At 49.0% G+C, this 17,715-nt stretch overlaps 1 protein-coding gene across 4 annotated transcripts in view; it reads left to right on the forward strand.

Annotated features, from left to right (window-relative positions):
• Gsg1l (GSG1 like) overlaps window positions 1–17,715 on the forward strand; it is a 191,232-nt gene that overhangs the window by 115,506 nt on the left and 58,011 nt on the right. For 3 of the 4 annotated variants that reach the window (XM_035441302.1, XM_027404694.2, XM_035441304.1), the window contains exon 3: window positions 2,348–2,500. The exons of the other annotated variant lie outside the window; for it this stretch is intronic. In XM_035441302.1, the coding sequence (XP_035297193.1) occupies window positions 2,348–2,500 (153 nt within the window). The remainder of the gene's footprint in view (window positions 1–2,347; window positions 2,501–17,715) is intronic. 4 annotated transcript variants of the gene reach the window in all.

A 17,715-nucleotide genomic window follows, 5' to 3' on the forward strand; every position in this document is an offset into this window, starting at 1 on the left:
GTATAGTGACACACTATTGTAATCCCTAAACTATGGGGGATCTGAGTGCTAGGCCAGCCTGGGCTATAGAGTAAAACCTTATCTATGAAACATAAGCAAAATAATAATAGCAGAATTTGTAATTGTCATGCTAAGAGTAGCAACAACACTCATTATTAAAGTGGCAAGAGGCATTCATTACAGACCCAGCGATAAGGGATCCTGGGCACCACCAATCTCCCAGCACTCATAGGAGCATCTGGAGCCCTTCCTGTCAACTAATCAGAAGATGCATTTCCTTCTGTGCCTTCCAGCCAGGCTGACCAGTGAGAATTGCAGTAAGGCTCTGGTTAACACAGCTCTGAGATATTGCTTCCCAATGGTGCCACACAAGTCAGACAGCTCAAGATAATTCTTCCACCGAGCGCCTACCCTCCTGTCTTTCCTGCAACCCCACGTCTCCTACTCATGTCTCTTGAGGACATTTCCTTCATAAGGACTGTAATGGCTACTGCTCTGGGGAATAGTCACCTCCTAGTTCTTCCTCTCAGACACCCATTCCACAGAAGAAATCACTGAGGTTCTGAGTGGGCCTCTGATAGCCAGTGAAACAGCCTGGATTTGACCCCAGGCCCCTTGAGCCCCCAGAGGTTCCTGGGCAAAGGAACAGAACATCTGGCCCCTTCAGAACCCTGCTCTGCCATCCTTAGAGCTAAGGATGGGAAGCAGCTGGTCACAGGCAGTCAAGCACAAAGAGAATGAACACATGCGTGTCTGCTGCTCAGCTCACTTTCTCTACTCAGACTATTCAGGACCCAAATCCAAGGAATGGTGCCACTCACTTTTAGGCTGCTCTTCTCACATCAATTGACATAACTAAGAAAAATCCCTCATAGGCACACCCACAGTCCAACCCAATTCAAGCAATTCCTCATTGAGAGTCTCTGCCCAGCTGGCTCTAGATTGTGTTAAGTTGACAGTTGACTGTCCTCATCTTCCCAACCTTAAGCCAGGTTTCTCTATTGGACCAGCTCTTGTGGCTATCTTGTGGCCAGCTCTCACTGAATGGAGGGTCTTGAGTCCATCTGCAACCTGCCAGGCTTGACTCAATTGTCTAACACATCAGTGTGGATTGGATGGGAATTCACGTTGGGTGGGTCTCCATTCCTACCATTTATTTTCTGTCCCCTTCCATGGACCCACAAGTTCATTCCTCCCCAGTGACTCCATCTTTAGTGTTGACCTCAGTCAGAAGCCCCTGGGCTCCCTTCCCACAAGTCAGTACATTCCTTACACATAACAGCATCAGCAAATGAGTGAGTGACCAGGTCCCTCATTGGGCTAAGTAGAGTCTTACACAGTACTAAGAAACTATTTCTCCCCCAGCGCTGACACCACAGCTCCTAGTTTTATAGAAGAAGAAACTGAGGCACAGAGTTTGTTCCCGAGGCCCTGAGTTGGGTGACAAGAAGCTTGGGCTGACTAGATCTGAACTGCATGCTTAAGACATGGTGTTGGGATGGGGGTCTGCAAGGTAACCGCAGAGACCAGAAGAAAGCAGATGCTGTACAAGTGACAAGCAGACAGGAGGAGGAGGGAGTGACAATGTGGGACAGGAAGACAGCAGCCATCCCTAAACAGGGTAGCAGTGCTTACAGCCCAAGATGGGTCGATATGGGAAAAGAAGCTGTGGCAACTCAGGTGACACGCCAAACCACTAGAAAAACAGAAGAGTAGTGTTCTTGAAGGGATGGTTCCAGTTTCTCACAGGTACCCTGTGAGCTTCCATCCTGGTCCACCCCAGTGACATCATGTTCACAGTCCTAGAGAAGGGCAGTGACAGGTCATTTCTAGGCCAATGATCAAATGTGATCAAATGTGATCACATGTGTCCAGGAGAGCAGGTTCACTACAGAGCACGGCAGCTCCTGGGAGACCCACAGGCCAAAGCCATGGACCTGGCAGTGGTGGTTTCTAGAAAAAGGCAGGGCAGGGTGCAAGGGAGAGTGCAGGGTAGGTAAAGGCATAAACAAGGCTTGGGGTCAGATAATGGGATTAGGGACGTTTGTTTGTCACTCAGGTAACAGAGAACCTTCCTGAAATGGACTTAGCAATAGAAAGCTTGCCAGTGTAGAGTCTGGGGTAGTGTGACTCTCAGGGCTGAGATGAAGAGAGCCAGGAAAAGCACCTCACATGGCTCTGTTGTGTACCTGCGGTGTCAGCTTCACCCCACATTGGTCCCTCGGGGTGCCACAGCACAGAAAAACCTAGTGCTGAGCTTGGGTTTGCATTGACCTGCTGTCTTCAGTGGGTGGTCCTGGCCAGGTCGGGTGGACTGTTGCTCACCTGCTCCTGCCTCATTCTCCAGGGGTGCTGTGGCTGTCGGTGGTCTCCGAGGTGCTCTACATCCTTCTGCTGGTGGTCGGCTTCAGCCTCATGTGTCTTGAGCTCCTCCACTCCAGCAGCGTCATAGACGGGCTCAAGCTCAACGCCTTTGCTGCCGTCTTCACGGTGCTCTCAGGTAAGGAATATGGAGACCGGTACCAGAGGGCAACTGCTCATCATCTCCCCTTCCTCAGCACCAGGGGCTGCTGCACACCTGAACCTGGGTACATCCTCTGTGAGGATGGAAGAGGACAGGCCATTGCACCTCCTCTGAGTGCAGACCCACCATTTATAAATGTTCACAGCATGCCGGCACCAGGGTATGGTCTTATAGTGGCAAGCACACACACCTAGGGCCAACTGTGTGGTGCTTAGCGTGAGTGTGAGGTGAAGCTGAAATGTGTGCTGGATTTGGGCATGAGACTGGGAGGTGATTGGGAGGGGTGTGTGGAGGGGGCTCTCACAGGGCTACAGAAGAGGATTCCCTTCTGGCTGAGGTTGCTGCTTAGTGGCAGAACACTTGCAAACTATGCATGAGAACCCAAGTTCTATCCCTAGCCATGGGGGCCAAGAAAAGAAGGAAGGAAGAAGGAAGGAAGGAAGGAAGGAAGGAAGGAAGGAAGGAAGGAAGGGAGGAAGGAAGAAAAGAAGGAAGGAAGGGAGGAAGGTAGGTAGGAAGAAGAGAGAGAGGGAGGAGCAAAAGGGAGACCATTTGAAGTGAGGACTTCTTCACCCTTGAACCCCCCATGGAGGTGGTGAGGAAGAAGCCCTCCCCCATAGAACTCAGAAAGATGGAGAAGCATAGCAAGAAAAGACCCCAGATGCATGGTATCTCCAGATCCAAGTCAGAGTGCTGAGCAGACAATGATCTAGAAGAGTGTTGTCACTGTCCTTGGGCTGGCCAGCTATGCTGGCTGGCCTCCGTGAGACATCTGTCCCTAAAAGCCACGTGCAAATTGAATTTCTATAAAGCCGACAATCCCATTCTTCACGTACTGGAAGAGCTGCCATTGAATGAAATGGAAGCAAGAAGCCTTTGACAAGGGACATAATCGCCTCTAATTGAGGTATGTATAGAAACCAGAGGGATTTCTCAAAGAACAGAGAACTGAACTCAACAAGTTACATCCTGCTCCCCAGATCAAACGCACCGTGAGGACCTAGGGAATTCCAGCAAAGGAGAAGGGTTTAGCCATAGACTAGTGCAGCATCTGGCTCCATCCAGTTCCCGCTGCTCTCGACTGAGACCCCTCCTGCCCTTTGCTTCAGTCTTTTATTCATTTACTCAGTCAACTTCTGCTGAAGGTCTGCTGGGTTCTAGCCACTGGCCTGGGCTGGGGGGTGGAGGGTGAAGGAAAAGTATGTGCTCTTGTGAAGCTTGCTGTATTGAAGAAAGATGTGAAGTTACCATAACGTGGCCCGGGCACTTCTCTGTCTCAGACAGGAGGGCCATCCACAGCTACCCAGGGAGCGTGATGCTGAACTGAGGTGTGGAGGAGCCATGCGAGGCAGGACTTGGGAACCAGACTGTTTCCTTGACAGACAACTCAGGGGAGGGCCGGCCTGGGGGAAAGGGCTTGTGAGGAGTCTAATCTGAGGACTTCAGGTATTCAGAAAGGCAGGAAGGCAGAGGCAGGGGAAAAAGCTGCCGAGAAAGTCTGGTGAGCTGGCGAGGACCTTGCTGCTTTGCAGAGGCCCTCCTGGGTTCATCCTGCAGGCAACCAACAGGGAGTCAGGGAGCAGTTCAAAGCTAGAGGATAAAGGAGTGACAGGATCAGGTTTGCACTGGGGATGAGCTCTTAGTTCAGGGTGGAGCCTGGATAGAACCAAGCAGAGTAGCGTGGTAGTAGGGAGCTGGGTACACACAGGCCTGTCATTCCAACTATTGTGGCAGCTGAGACACAAGTACCAAGACTAGCCTGGGCAACAGACTGAATTCAGTGCCAGTTCGGGTAACTTAGTGAGACTCTGTTTTTAAAATAAAAGTTTAAAAGGGGAGCTGGGGCTATAGCTCCGTGACAGTGCTTTGTGTAGCACTCATGAAGTGTCAGGGGTCAGGCGGGAGGGAGAGGCACAGAGAGACTGAGAATAGGGACAGGGAGGCTGCTGTGGGAATCGAGAGACAGAGGATGCAGGAGATTAAAACAGGCACCCCTCCATGCAGAAGGTAAGGCCCCTAGGCCTTTGGGATAGTGGAGGAGCAGCCATTAGGGAATGGCAGAAAGGCGAGGTCAGACTTGGAGTCCACAGAATTTAGAGTCTGTGAACCGGTTTGGAAAGCAATTTATACCCCTATTTCTGCAGCTTGTAAATGTCAGTTGTCATTTCCCCACACCGTGGTTGTGGGGCAGGAGCTGGGATGCAGTGACCGGCAGCACCCATCCTTTCTGCATCCACGGCAGCTGCAGCAGGTGCTCTGAAGGGCAGCCCCCAGAGCAGGGCGCTTATTAGGCATCCACCAAATCTTGTTTAACCTGCTCACAAAATGGCATGTATGTTACCACATAAAGAGTCCGGGTGCTTTGTTAAATGTGCTCCCCACAGTCGGTTCCCTCTGTAATCTTGTGTGTTCGTTTCACACAGCTGAACGCACTGTTCTGAGAATGGATCCACAGATCCAGATGAGCAGGGAGCCCCTGACTCAGTTCTGCAGAGGCCCTAGCTGATCCTCGCCTTTAGACAGTCTGAGCAGTGGGGTGACTAAGAAAACGGGGATCCAAGAGGGAGATGTTCATAGTGCTGGAGGGGCCTGCTTCATTCCGGCCAGTAGCTTCCTCTCTCTTCCTTTTTTTTCCCCTGCCCCTTATCCAGGAAGGGGCAGTATCTCTTACTTCCCGGAAGCCTCCAGCCCACCTGTCTACCTTCTTCAGTCCAAACAAGTGCATGTCAGTTGTCAGCCAAAGCGGCTTTAATGGTTACATTGTCAACTGGATGGGATTTAGAGACAAGCGTGTGAGCTTGCCGGTGAGGGAGGTTTGGATTGGGCTAATGGAGGAGGAAGACCCAGCTTCACCTAGGGCCACCATTCCACAGGCTGGGGCTTGCAGGCTTTGTGAAAATGAGAAAGCCAGCTGAGAGTCACATGTTCCCTCTGTCTCCTGACGCTGATGCGGCATTGTGCTCCAGCAGCCATGATGGATTGTACCCTCGACCTGTGAGCTTCAGACAGACCCTTCTTTCTTGAAGTTGCTTTGGCCAGGAATCACAGCAATGAGGGAAATCAGCTAACACAGCAGCCATCTCCATCTCTATTCCACTAAGCTTCTTCCACAGGCTCATCATGGCCTCTGGGGAAAAAAAAAAAAGGGCTCTTCCTCCCAGCAGGGAGGCCCACCACTAGAGCTGCTAGAGCAAGCAGGCCGTTTCTATAACTCCAGACATCTGAACAAGTCAGGGCTCAGGGAGGTTAATTGACCTGCTCTGGGTGGCACAGCTGGCCAACCACGACACTGGAATCAAGCCACTTCAAACTGGCTTTAAAGGGCCTGTACTGCTTTCACAGAGTCACACTGTGGGTGTGACCAGGTGGGAGGACAAAGAATTTTCTTTTCAATTAATCGCTGAAAGCAGAAACTCAGAAGTTAATAGCAGCCAGTGAAGTGGTGAAGACCCAGCTATCAGGTGGCAGAGAGAAAGGGTTTAACATTAATTCTTAGGAGACACTCGGGAGATAGGGAGAGCTGAGCAAAGCTTTTACAAAGGAAGACTGGCGTCCCACCTGCTGATGGAAAGACACAGAAACCTGGTTTGGGGTGGCCCCTTGAGAACTTTGGAGGGGTGGAGTGATGTCAGTGGGTCCCCCTGGGTGAGTAGGGGAGCTCCTGAAGTCCAGGAAGAAGGGCAGTCCAGGCTGTACAGAGGCAAGGCCAGTCCTGACTCCCGGGGTGTGTTAGGCCCTGCCACCTGCTGAAGCTGATGAGACCAAGGTGAAAACGTTCCTCAGCTAGAGGAGAAGCAGAGCCAGGCAGCTCTGATGCAAACCAGTTATTAGGGTTAATTAGCAATTATGAAAATTAGCCCACTGATTATAGTTGGGCATGATGGCAGCATTATGGGGGAGACAGATTCCTGTGGCCCAGTGTGACTCAGGCTCCTCTGAGTCTTTGTGGGAACCAGTCCTGACCTTGAGCGCTACCCTTGGCCTGCTTAGTCTGGTTTTAATAAGAATCTGGCTGTGTTTGTTGAATGAAATCTCCCACCGTTAACTAGGCATGGTATCACATTCCTGTGAACCCATCATTCAAGAAGTTGAGGCAGGAGAATTATGAGATAGAGGCCAGCTTGCTGTCTCAAAGTAAGAAAGGATCCAACTGCATGGCACCAGGTGGGAGAAAGATAAAAACTAAAAATCCAAAGCATGTAACACAAACCGAGGTGATGTCTAGGGCGTGTTCTGTGTTAGGGTTGAGCTGACCTCTCATAATGTCTTTAGCCAAAGTGTCTGAACATCTGCTTCTCCAGCAGTGGCACCATACAGTGGGGGCTGCAGTGGAGGCTGCCGTGAGGCAAGCCTGCCACAAGCTTACTCCATCACTCCCCATAGTATGATGGTGAGGACCGGACTGTTGTTTCCACGGTACAGGTGGGAAGCTGGCTTGTCTAAAGTCCTAGCTAGAGAGCTATTGAGCCTGATGCCTGTCATGCTGGGCCACCCGGAGTGAGGCTTAGTCTGGGACCTCAAGCTGCCACCATCGTTGGTATTCCTAGCTGTCCTTGAATATATTGTGAGGCGGGTGATGTTTGCAGATAGCAGCCTTCTCTGGGTGAGGCCTGGCCCAAGGACTCATGTGGGTTCCACAACGAAGGGTGTCAGGCCCAGGTGACTATCTAGTGTCTCTAACAGCAGTGATTGTGCAGGTGGTGAAACAGAGGACTAGAATGGCAATGTCGTCCCACTGCTTCCATTGTGAGCTTGTGGGGCCTGAGGTACACGGCACTTGGAGGGACTCACACAGTGCTCTGAGTTCAAGTGCTTAAATCTGAAGAGAAAATTAATAGAATAAATTATTAAATGAGTGTAGTTAAAGGGAGGAGTCATGTCTTGTATAGAAAGGTAGTTACGGTTGACAATAATTGGATATGGGTTACATAGGAAAACCCTGCCAGGAGAAAAAGGAGGAAGAGGACTAGGAGGAGGAGGGAGTCTGAATGGGTCCAGCACAGAGAACAGCTAAATGTCAGAGGTGATGTGTATTAGTTATTATTTTTCTTGTTGCTGCAACAAACACCTGGTAAAAGCCACTAATGAAAGGAAGGTTTGTTTTGGCTGACAGTACAAAGGTACAGTCCACCACGGTGGGGGGGCACGGAGGCAGGAGCATGAGGCAGTTGGCCACTGAATCCACAATCAGAATGCAGAAGATGAATTCTCATTCCCTTTACCCTTTTCACCCCAGCCCAAGGAATGGCATTGCCCAAATGTGGGGTGGAGGTGTCACCATACTCTGCTAAACCTTTCTGGGAACATCCTCTTAGATATACTCAGAGGTTTGTTTCCATGGTGATTCTAAAGTTTATCGAGTTGACAATGAAGATTCACCATCACAGATGGATATGTCAACTGTCCTAATCAACACACCATATGCCTGTGATGGAATGTCACACCACCCCCAAATATGTACAGTTACTGTGTATCACTTAAAATAAAACACTAAACCAAGGTTATAGCTCATTGGTTCAAGACTCACCTAGCTCATGCATAGCCTAGTTCTTGTGACACAAAAGCGTATGAATTATTTTAATTAAAAATTTTAAATTATGCATTTTCAAAAGACAACAAGGTTGTAAGAATGTTCCAGATTGCGTTGTATTTATATTTATACAAGTAAAAGTCAACCAAAGATCCAGGGATCCTGTTAAGCATCTGAAATCCTGGGACTTGGGAGGTGGGGCAAGAGGATTAAAAACTCTAGGCTAACCTGGGCTACATAAAAAGCCCCTGTCTGAAAATAAAAGAAAACAATAAAAAGACTTTTCAATCCTGCATTCATGAAAAATCAAGGCCTATGGGGACCACAGGGTTTCTGGTGCTTGGGGGCACTAATTCCACACTGGTGGCCCTCCCCCCACCTTGTGGTGTCAGTTGAGGGCTGTTGGAACCTCCTCTGTCCTGCAGGGAATGGAGCCTTAGCCCCAGAAAGACTGACTGTAAGCAGGTAGGACAATTTCCACTCTCCTCCAGCTCCTGGGGAAAATGCAGCTGATCAAGGAAAACAAGCCATTTGGAAAATTCCTTCACATTCCGGCTCACTGTGGGCTTTCAGTAAGATCCACGTGGCATGAAGAGACACCTGTCCGTTTCCCTGGAAATAACCAGCTGTGTGAATTCAGCAACAGCCTATTTTGTTATGTAATGAGAAAAGGAATGTTAGGGATAAAGTAAAAATTAACAAGGACTTGAAAGCTAGGGTTTGGGCAATGTTTTAAATGGGAGCTGGGGTCAAAGCACAGGGCTAGGGAAATGGGAGAGTTATGGATACCACCAAGGGGGGGGTCGAGCTCTGGATCTCGAAGGTTCCTTGGGCATTGCAGACACCCCTAGTCTGAGGAACTAGATGGGGAAGAAAGAGTGGCTCTTTCCACCCATCATGGGGCCTGGGAGCTTGAATATTCTGAGGTCCACTCTAACTAATCTGTGAACCCTTCATTGGAACCCTGGTCTGTGGGGCTAGTTCTGAGCCCACTCCTGCCTCCTGCCTGTGATTGGGGTGGAGTGCTGTGCTCAGTCCCCATCCTCCCTGGGTGAGGGACTTACATTTCATTCATGGAGCTTACTCTACTTTGGAGACTGGTGGGTTTATGGTGGCTTTAGTTCCTCCTTGTAGCCAGGCACAGACAGGATGAGTTCTCTGGGAGCCTAATTCCACTCTCTAATTCACCATCAAAACTCATGCTATAAGAGCCGCCACCCATAACCCTCACTGTTTGACCCTTACCTTGTCATAGTTCATTGGGTCTCTTGCCCACACCCCAGAGGGCAAGCAGTTAGGTAGATTTTTGTGGCTCACAAATGTAGAGGGTGTCACACGGGGTGGCTCATGTCATGACCTAGCACTCAGCAGACTAGGGCAGAAGGATCATGAGTTTGAGGCTGGTCTGGACTATAAGGAGAGACCCTGCCTCAAGAGGTGGAGAAGGAGGAAGAGGAGGGAAAAATGTAATGCTGTGTTAGTTACCTTCCCGTCATTGTGACAAACCCTGACAGAAACGCTTATGTGGTGAAGGCTCATTTTGGCTCACAGCTTCAGAGGGATTTCAGGCCATCATAGTGGGCAAGACAGGGTGGAGTAGCTCTGTCCATGGTAACAGGAGTATGTGGCAATAGTTGTTCACATAATGACGACCCACAAAGCAGAGAGGACAGGTCAGAGCTTGGGTCAGGGTAGAACCCTCCAAGACCCTAGTGACCTACTTATGACAGCCAGTCCCCACCCCCTAAAGTTTCCACAGCCTTCAAAATCATGCCACAAGCTGGGAGCCAAGCACTTAAAATATAAGCCTATGAGGGGCATTGAAGATTTAACCCATAACAATGCAGAGAATCTAAGTACTGAAATTCTTTTGGTTGCAAGTGATAAGAACATAATCAAATTAGATGAAAGAAGAGAGGGTGGTGATAGATATGAGTTTGTTCAGTACTGGAAGTATAGACTGACCAAGCATCAGGCACAGCCATGTCCAGGCCCTTAGAGTGTTGCCTGCATTAGCAGTCATTCTCCTACTCTGTCAGTATGAAAGAAGGCTAGTCATGGGACTCCAGATCCATGAAGTCCCAGAGGTAGAAAGGCCTGCTCTTGGAGCTTCCTCCATGCTGTGGGCTTATCAACATATGGAGCAAGCAGGTATGGGCCCAAGGGAACTAGCTGACAACAAATCCAGATGGGTTGTTAAGTCAGAGGACTGACAGAGGCTCTGAGGTGGAGCCAAGGGGCTCAGGGTCCTAGGAATAAGCAGTTCCTTCACTAAAAACTGCAAACGTTTTCATCCCTATGACAAAATACCAGGGAGAAATATTTTAAAAGAGAGAGAGAGAGAGATTTTGGCTCTTGTTTCTGGAAGGTTCTGGCTATGGTCTGGCTGGTTCCATTGTTTCCATCTTGTGTAAGGCAGAGAGAGCATTATGGAGGAAGCACATGTTGTAGCAGGGCCAATCTCATCATGGTGGCCAGGCATGAGAAAGAGAGAGCCAACCAGCCAGTCAGAGGGACAGACAGACAGAGAAAGGGTAAGAGAAAAGATGAGAGAGAGAGAGAGAGAGAGAGAGAGAGAGAGAGAGAGAGAGAGAGGAGGGAGGGAGGGAGAGAGAGGAGGCGGCCAGGGCGAGATATAGCCTCCAGGAACACACCCACACTGACCTATTTCTTCCAGTCAAGCCCAATTCTGAAGTTTCCAGCAACTCCCCAGGTGAATATCAGCCTGTGGGGACAGATGATATTCATACCATAACATCCCACACTTGGTCCCAAGGATTTGTGGCCATCTCATAATGCAAGATGTGTTTGTTCTACATCCAAGAGTCCCCAAAGTGTTAATAGTTCCAGCATTGTTCAAAAGTTGAAGTCCCAAGTCTCCTCTGAGACTCAAGGAGATCTCTTAGCACGGGGTAAGAGTTTGACAACCCAACAAAATGAGCCATAAAGAGCCAGTCACACACTCTTGAGAGTCTGTGCATCCGAGAATATGTTCCTGTTCCAAAAGTGGGACAATAGGAAATGACAGGCAACAATTGCCCAAGTAAAGGTTGAAGCCCAGCATCCCAAACGCTGACTCCTGTAGCTGTGTATGGCACCCCAGGACACGTGGTGACATGATGCAAACTCTGAAGATCTAGGCAGCATCAGCACCCCAGTGCTGGGCTGCGGTCCACTTAGCTTCTCTCCTCAGCTGACCCTGCATGCTTCTGGCATCTCCAGCTTCCCGTGGTCTTCATTGGCAGCGCCCCCTCACCCTCACCCCTACAGTTTCATAAATCACTCTCTCGGGGGCTGTCTTCAGGGAATCTGGCTCAGTTGTGCAATGCCTGTCTTTCTGGGCGTGCGTCTGAAGTCTGGGTGGAAGCCTGCATGTCCCTGCAACTCTTACATTCTGTGGGCCTGCAAAGCTAGCACTATGTGGATGAAGCCAGGGTCTGTCTGCATTTGAACAGTAGCCAGACCACCTTGGATTGGCAGCTGAGTGCCTGGGTCCTGAGCAGGGAAAGGGGTGCTGTTTGCAGTGCACCCTCCTTAAGAGATAGTCTTTTAGCTGTGTCTTCACTTTTATCCCCTAAAAGTGCAGAGTCCTGTCAATTTCCAAGATGTCCACAGACACCCTTCCTACTGTCCAGGTGCAAAACCCCTGCCTTTTCTATTAGCATGTATCAAACTGTACAAAGTCTGGGTTTCGTTAGGCCACACACACACACACACACACACACACACACACACACACACACACACACACACAAAACAAACAAACAAACATGTGCTTGGATCATATTCATTGCTCAATACATTCATGGATTTCTTTTTAAAATGGTGCCATTCTCTTTAACAACCTCCATGTCAATAGCACTAAGTGTGAGCAAGAAGCCTCATAAATCTGTCTGCTCTGCCCTTTGCTCCTAATGATCACTATGAACTTGTTTAAAGCCACATTCTGCATGCCAGGCTGCCTTAAAATTCCAGATTACTTAGTCCATTGCCTTTAGACTTAGCTTTCCACAGAGCCTCAGGCACGGAAAAATGTTGACAAGTTCTTTGCCACAATGCAACATGAATGGCATCTAGTCTGGTTCCCAATAAAATGTTTGTTTCCAAATGAAAGTTCGACAGCATTGCCTGTCGGCATTCCTGCCTCTATCCTGGTCCTCCAACCTCCCACCAGAATCTCTCACTAAACTAAGCTCACAGCCAGGTTCTAGGGCTTCTTTCTCTAGCCTGAATCTTCCAATTTCCGAACTTCTGTAATCCAATTGCAAGAACTTCCTAAACACATGTCAGGTAGTCACAGTAGTGACCTCACGTCTCCGGTACCAATTTTCTTAGTATAATCAGACTTTGCATTACTGTCACAAAATGCCCCAGAATAACAGTTTAAAGCTCATATTGGATCATAGTGTCTGAGAGCCCAGCATGGGTCAGCTGGCTCTGCTGCTTCCTGACAACATGGGAGCAGAGCTGCTAATCCCATGGAGGCTAGGAGGCATAGGGTGAGAGATAAAGGAGGTTAGGGCAATGTATAACCCTCAAAGACATGTAGCCCCACCTCCTAAAGTTTCCAGAACCTTCCAAAATAGCACCACCAGCTGGGGGAATCAAGTGCTCAACACATGAACCTATAAGGCTCATTTCATACACTAGCCTTAGCATAGACCCTAAGCTGAGGTTTCCTGGAAGGCAATCCCCCATGATGCTTGGGGGAAGGAGGCAATCCCAGGGAGTGTGGCAGAAGTATGGAGAAGCTGGTCAGGAGGAGCAAAGTAAGGAAAGGGAGCACGGATGAGCAGGTGACTACCTCTGGCCACAGGGTTCGTAGGAGGCTTCAGAGCCCAGCCAGAACTGCTTGCTCAAGGGTTTCTCCAAGGGGTCTTTATTCAGTAGCTCCCATCCAGCAGGGGCTTAGAGTGCCTCCTGCACTATGAAATTCCTATCATCTCTCACCCAAGGGACCAAGTGCTTAAGGAAGGAAGCCCCCAGGTAACCTCAAGATGCAAAGGGCCAGGGTCTTGGCCTGGGCCAAGGAGATATGGCTTGGGGGCTGCCACAGAAAGTCACATAAAGACCAGTGTGTGACACTAACCAGTGCAGTTCTGGTGCAAACCACACAGATGCTTGAGCCCTTTCTGGACTGTTCTAACAGAAGATCATGGATTGAGAAGTTCATTATGTTCCGGTGTCTCACTCGGATAGGCTTGCTCAAAGCCCCGCCCCTCAAGCTGTTCTGGTGACCAGAACAAGTCACTTCATCTCATCAGGACAAGCTTAAGCACAGTGCAAGGGCTCCCGAATAACAGACACACCTAATATGGGGAAAATTCTTAAGATTTAGAGCAACCCATTCCCCTCCAGGAATCAGAGACAAAGCCCAGTCACATTGTTTATTTCCTAAGAAGGGTCTAGTGGATAGCCAAGCGGGCACTGGTTCTCACCTGCGCCTTGGTTGGGGGAACTGGAGTCACCAATAACATTACAGGGAGGGGAGGGCTAAGACATCTCCCAAATTTGACACAAGGGCCTAAGGGTCTACAGGAAAGTATTGTTAGGCCTGGACACCCAGGACCCACTTTGGGTGCAGAATGCTGCAGGCTTTGGCAGCATCTTCTGGTCCCCCTGTGCCCTGAGATTGTGGTTCCAGCCAAGCTCTCCACACATAATCCTCCAGGTTTCAGAGATTATAGGAATTGCAAAATACAGTGCAAGATATTAGACTCAGCCTGGGGTCGTGGCTCACATCTATATTAAGAGCATCTAGGAATCCAGAGCAGGGAGATTGTGAGTTCAAGAACAATCTGGGCTACAATGAGCTCTAGGCCAGCTTGGACTGCATAGCAAGGCCCTGTCTAAAATTGCGTCTGGAGTCACTAGTTTGCATTTGTTTGCTGCCAGTTTGCTAGCCAGGTGCTATGACGTTGCTATTTCACAGCTGAGAGAAGTGAGACAGACCCTGTCAGCAACACTAGCTTCCCAAGACACATGCCTGAGTGCTGGGCTGAGCCTCCATCTGCATCCACATGGGCCTTTCTAGTCCAGGGCACATAGCTGTTGGGGAAAGACACGGGAAAGGAGAAGGGGGCTGGGAATTTCAGCACCTGTGCTCTTACCTATCTGAACAAGGCTCTTGTCCAGCTCGCAAGCAAGCGTTCCATATGAGTGACACATACTAACAAAGACACCCAGGTGTACCTCATCAGGCAGTGCGGTGGCCAGGGTAAACTTGGAGACGCATGTCCCACAGCTCATGGTTACCATGGAGAAGTATGCATGGCATTCAAGCAAAGCCAAAACCTCAGTTTTTTTTTTTTTTTTATGGAAGAGTCTCCTTACTTTTAATTATAAAAAATGTTTTAAAAACAACTTTATTAAGGTGTAATTTACATATCATAATCTTTTCCTGTGGAAAGTATGGAATTTTTCTTTTCCAAACTCATGAGGCTGTCTGAAAAAAAAAAGAAAAAAACGTATGGAATTTTTAAGTAATTTTTAGTAGGCATCATGATAGTCTAATTTTAAAACATTCCATTAACCTTAAATAAATCTCAAACCCAGGAGCAGTTACTGTCTGTTTCTAACCCTAGGTGATCATTGTTCACTTTTCACCCCATAATTTAGTCTTGTCTCGACATTTCATAGAAATGGGTCATGTGGTATATTGCCTTTTATGATTGCTTTCTTTCATTTAGTGCAATCTGTTTGTGATTTATCCATATTGCAGCAGGGACTAGAACCATGTTCCTTTTTATTGTTGCATACGTGCTCATTGTATGGACATACCACCTTTTATTTATAGGCTCCTCAGTTGAAGGGAACTGAGCTGTTTCCACCTTTGGGCTGCTGGAATAATGATTTTAAGGACATTGTAGGCAAGCATTTCTGTGGACAAACAGTTTGTTTCTCTTGAGCATAAGCCTAGGAGAGGAACTGCTAGGTCACATGCTTTTAACCATTGTGATAGTCAAGGAGACATCACCCCAGTCTCCTGCCCTGAAGATCACACCTACTTCTTTTCACACCTCCCCAGATTAGAACTCTCCAGTCTCCCATCTCCCCACCCTCACCCCCAACTCCTACTCACCTCTCACCCCAGCGGATTCTTCTCAATAAATCAGGCTTTGAAGATGGGAAGTAAGTAGGAAGCATTTTGTCAATATGTTTGGGTAAGGGGGGTGGGTGGTGGTGAGAGTCCAGAGCCTGCTGAATGAAAACAAAGAAAAAGGAGAAATGTGGAAAATACAAGTCGATACCTGGCCATCTCCGGTCACTGTGCCCACTGGTGGAGCCCACAGTGTAGTGACCTATTGCCATGTGGCTGTTTGACTGAAGGTGAGCATTTATCAAATGTATAGCCAGCTCTGTGTGTTACTCAAGTTCTAGTCCCTTAAGAGATGTCACAGTCTACCAAATTGAGTTTGCCCTTGGCCTATTTAATCGTCTTGGATCTATCATTCTTGTGGCTATTCGCTCCTTTGGTAGAACAAAACCCAAGTTCCTTGGCTTGGACGCAGTCCTTTGCTGTCATCTCAACACCACTCCCCATCTCTTGGTGCTCTATTTGATCCCTGTAGCCCCACTCTGGGAGCTTGGCCCTGCTTGGTGTATCTTCAGTTCCTCTGTCACTATTCTGCTGTAGCTCACTTCCACTCTCCCCGCCCTCCCCCTGCAGGGAAGTTCTGTGGTCCAGGTGTTAGGAACACTGAGGGACACCTGCCCAGCTCCCGGGTTGTGAGGCTGGAGGCAGATATAACAGTGGGAAACAATACATCTTTTAGGTCTCCGCAGAGCAAGGAGCCAGAGAAAAGAAAGGAAGGCCTAGGCAAGAAAAGACAGGAAGCAGAGGAAGATGGTGACCAGGCCACTATGACAGAAGAGCACACCTGTATGGAGGGAGACACAGGACAGAGAGGGACAGAAAAAGCAGTGGAAGGAAGGAAATGTGAGGCAGACAGGCAGGGCACAGTCACATAGACCCATCTCCCCAATCCCCCTGCATACAAAGTGAGTCCCAAGACAAGGCCCATCATCCCAGATTCTGAGGAGGCAGGATCAGGGTGTGCTGCACCATGAAAGACCCTGTCTCAAAAAAGGAGGCTGTACACATAAAAGGGAGGCTGGAGGATGCAATTCCGTGGTGGAATGCACGCCTTCCTTGTGTGTGCAACACCCTGGGTTCCATCCCCAGTGTACTGAAAAAGAAGTGAGCCCTAGTCACTCCCCGAAACCCCTCTCCACTGCAACCCTGAGGAGCCTCCTTTGTGTGGTCCTTCATCCACAATGGCAGCTCCTCACCCAGATACTTGTTCTTAGCTTTCTAGGGTGAGTGCACAGAGATGGATGGTGTCTGGGACTCACCTGAGTCAGAGCTCCTGGGAGCAGGTAGCCCCCTTTCACTCCCTACCCCTGGGTAAACAGGTTGATTTCCTCACATACTTGTGGTTCCAAGATCACTTCCTTTTTGAAGCCACTGGGAAGGCCAAGCCACATGGGGCTCTGCTTATCTCCTCGTGTTGGGGCTTAAATGCCATCAGCAGCCTGGAAGGAAACACTGGCATATGAATATGCTAAGATATTTCAGGATGACAGCCAAGGACAGTGGCCAAGGAGCTGATGGCACCACAGTATCCCTTCTATCAAATTCTCCATGTTCCCTCAGCTCTATCTGAGCCTCCATAACGGGGAAGCTCACACAGCTCGAGAGGCAAGTGTTGTCTGAGTCAACGGGAGCTAGCATGAAAAGGCCATAAACTGGGCTCTAGAGGCTGTACAAGCACAGGATCATGACACTGGCAGCTTGGATGCCTGCTGAGGGCTTCCTGGTTTGTAAATTGCACCCTCTAGCTACATCCTTGTAGTTTGGCAGAACCACGTAGCTCCTTGCCATCTAGTCTGGCAAGGGCATTAACCCCAGCGTGAGGGCTCCAGCTTCATGATCTCCACCCCTACTTCCCAAGAGATCTACCCTCTGATACCTAACTCCCAGAATCATGGTAGGTGAATTTGGTTGGGACATATACTCAGGCCATAGCGGCCACCAGGAGGATGGAAACTCAGTGAGGCCAGCATTTCTGACTCTTACAAGAGAAGCCAAAACTCCCATATTTTAATGGAAATCCTCCAGTTTTTAAATGTTGGCCAAAAGCCTCATCCGTTCTCCTGGCTTTCACCAACACCTGCAGGTTGGATTCAGCCCTCCGGCTGCCAGCTTCAATCACAGCTGCACGTGTTTCTATTTCTGTAGGTGTAATGATTGATTTTACTTCGAGTTATGTCCTTCTCCTCATTAGCCTCAGGGAACAGTCGTGCCAAGGCTCCTTCGGCAGTCCCCATGCCTGGCATTTAGATGATGTTGTATGTTGGTGCATTGAGTGAGGTAGAGAGTTCCAAGTATGCTACAGCCCCCACGGGGTCTGAAGGTGCTAGAGGGGAACCGGGCACTGCTGGCTAGGGCAGCCTGCAAGTGTGAGAATCCTGACTGCAGGACAAGCAGCTTCTGGTCATTTGTGGTTTAAATCCCACCATATCCTTTGCACACCCCTGTAAGCTAGGGACTGTGCAGGCCACCAGGCCTTCATACAGATGAGCCTGGCCCCAGGCACAGCCCTTTTAGGGGATTGGAAGAGGTAAGAATTTGAACAAGTTTAATAAAAACGGAGAGTAA

Source organism: Cricetulus griseus, chromosome 3, assembly GCF_003668045.3.
Source record: "Cricetulus griseus strain 17A/GY chromosome 3, alternate assembly CriGri-PICRH-1.0, whole genome shotgun sequence".
NCBI classification, from domain to species: Eukaryota; Metazoa; Chordata; class Mammalia; order Rodentia; family Cricetidae; genus Cricetulus; species Cricetulus griseus.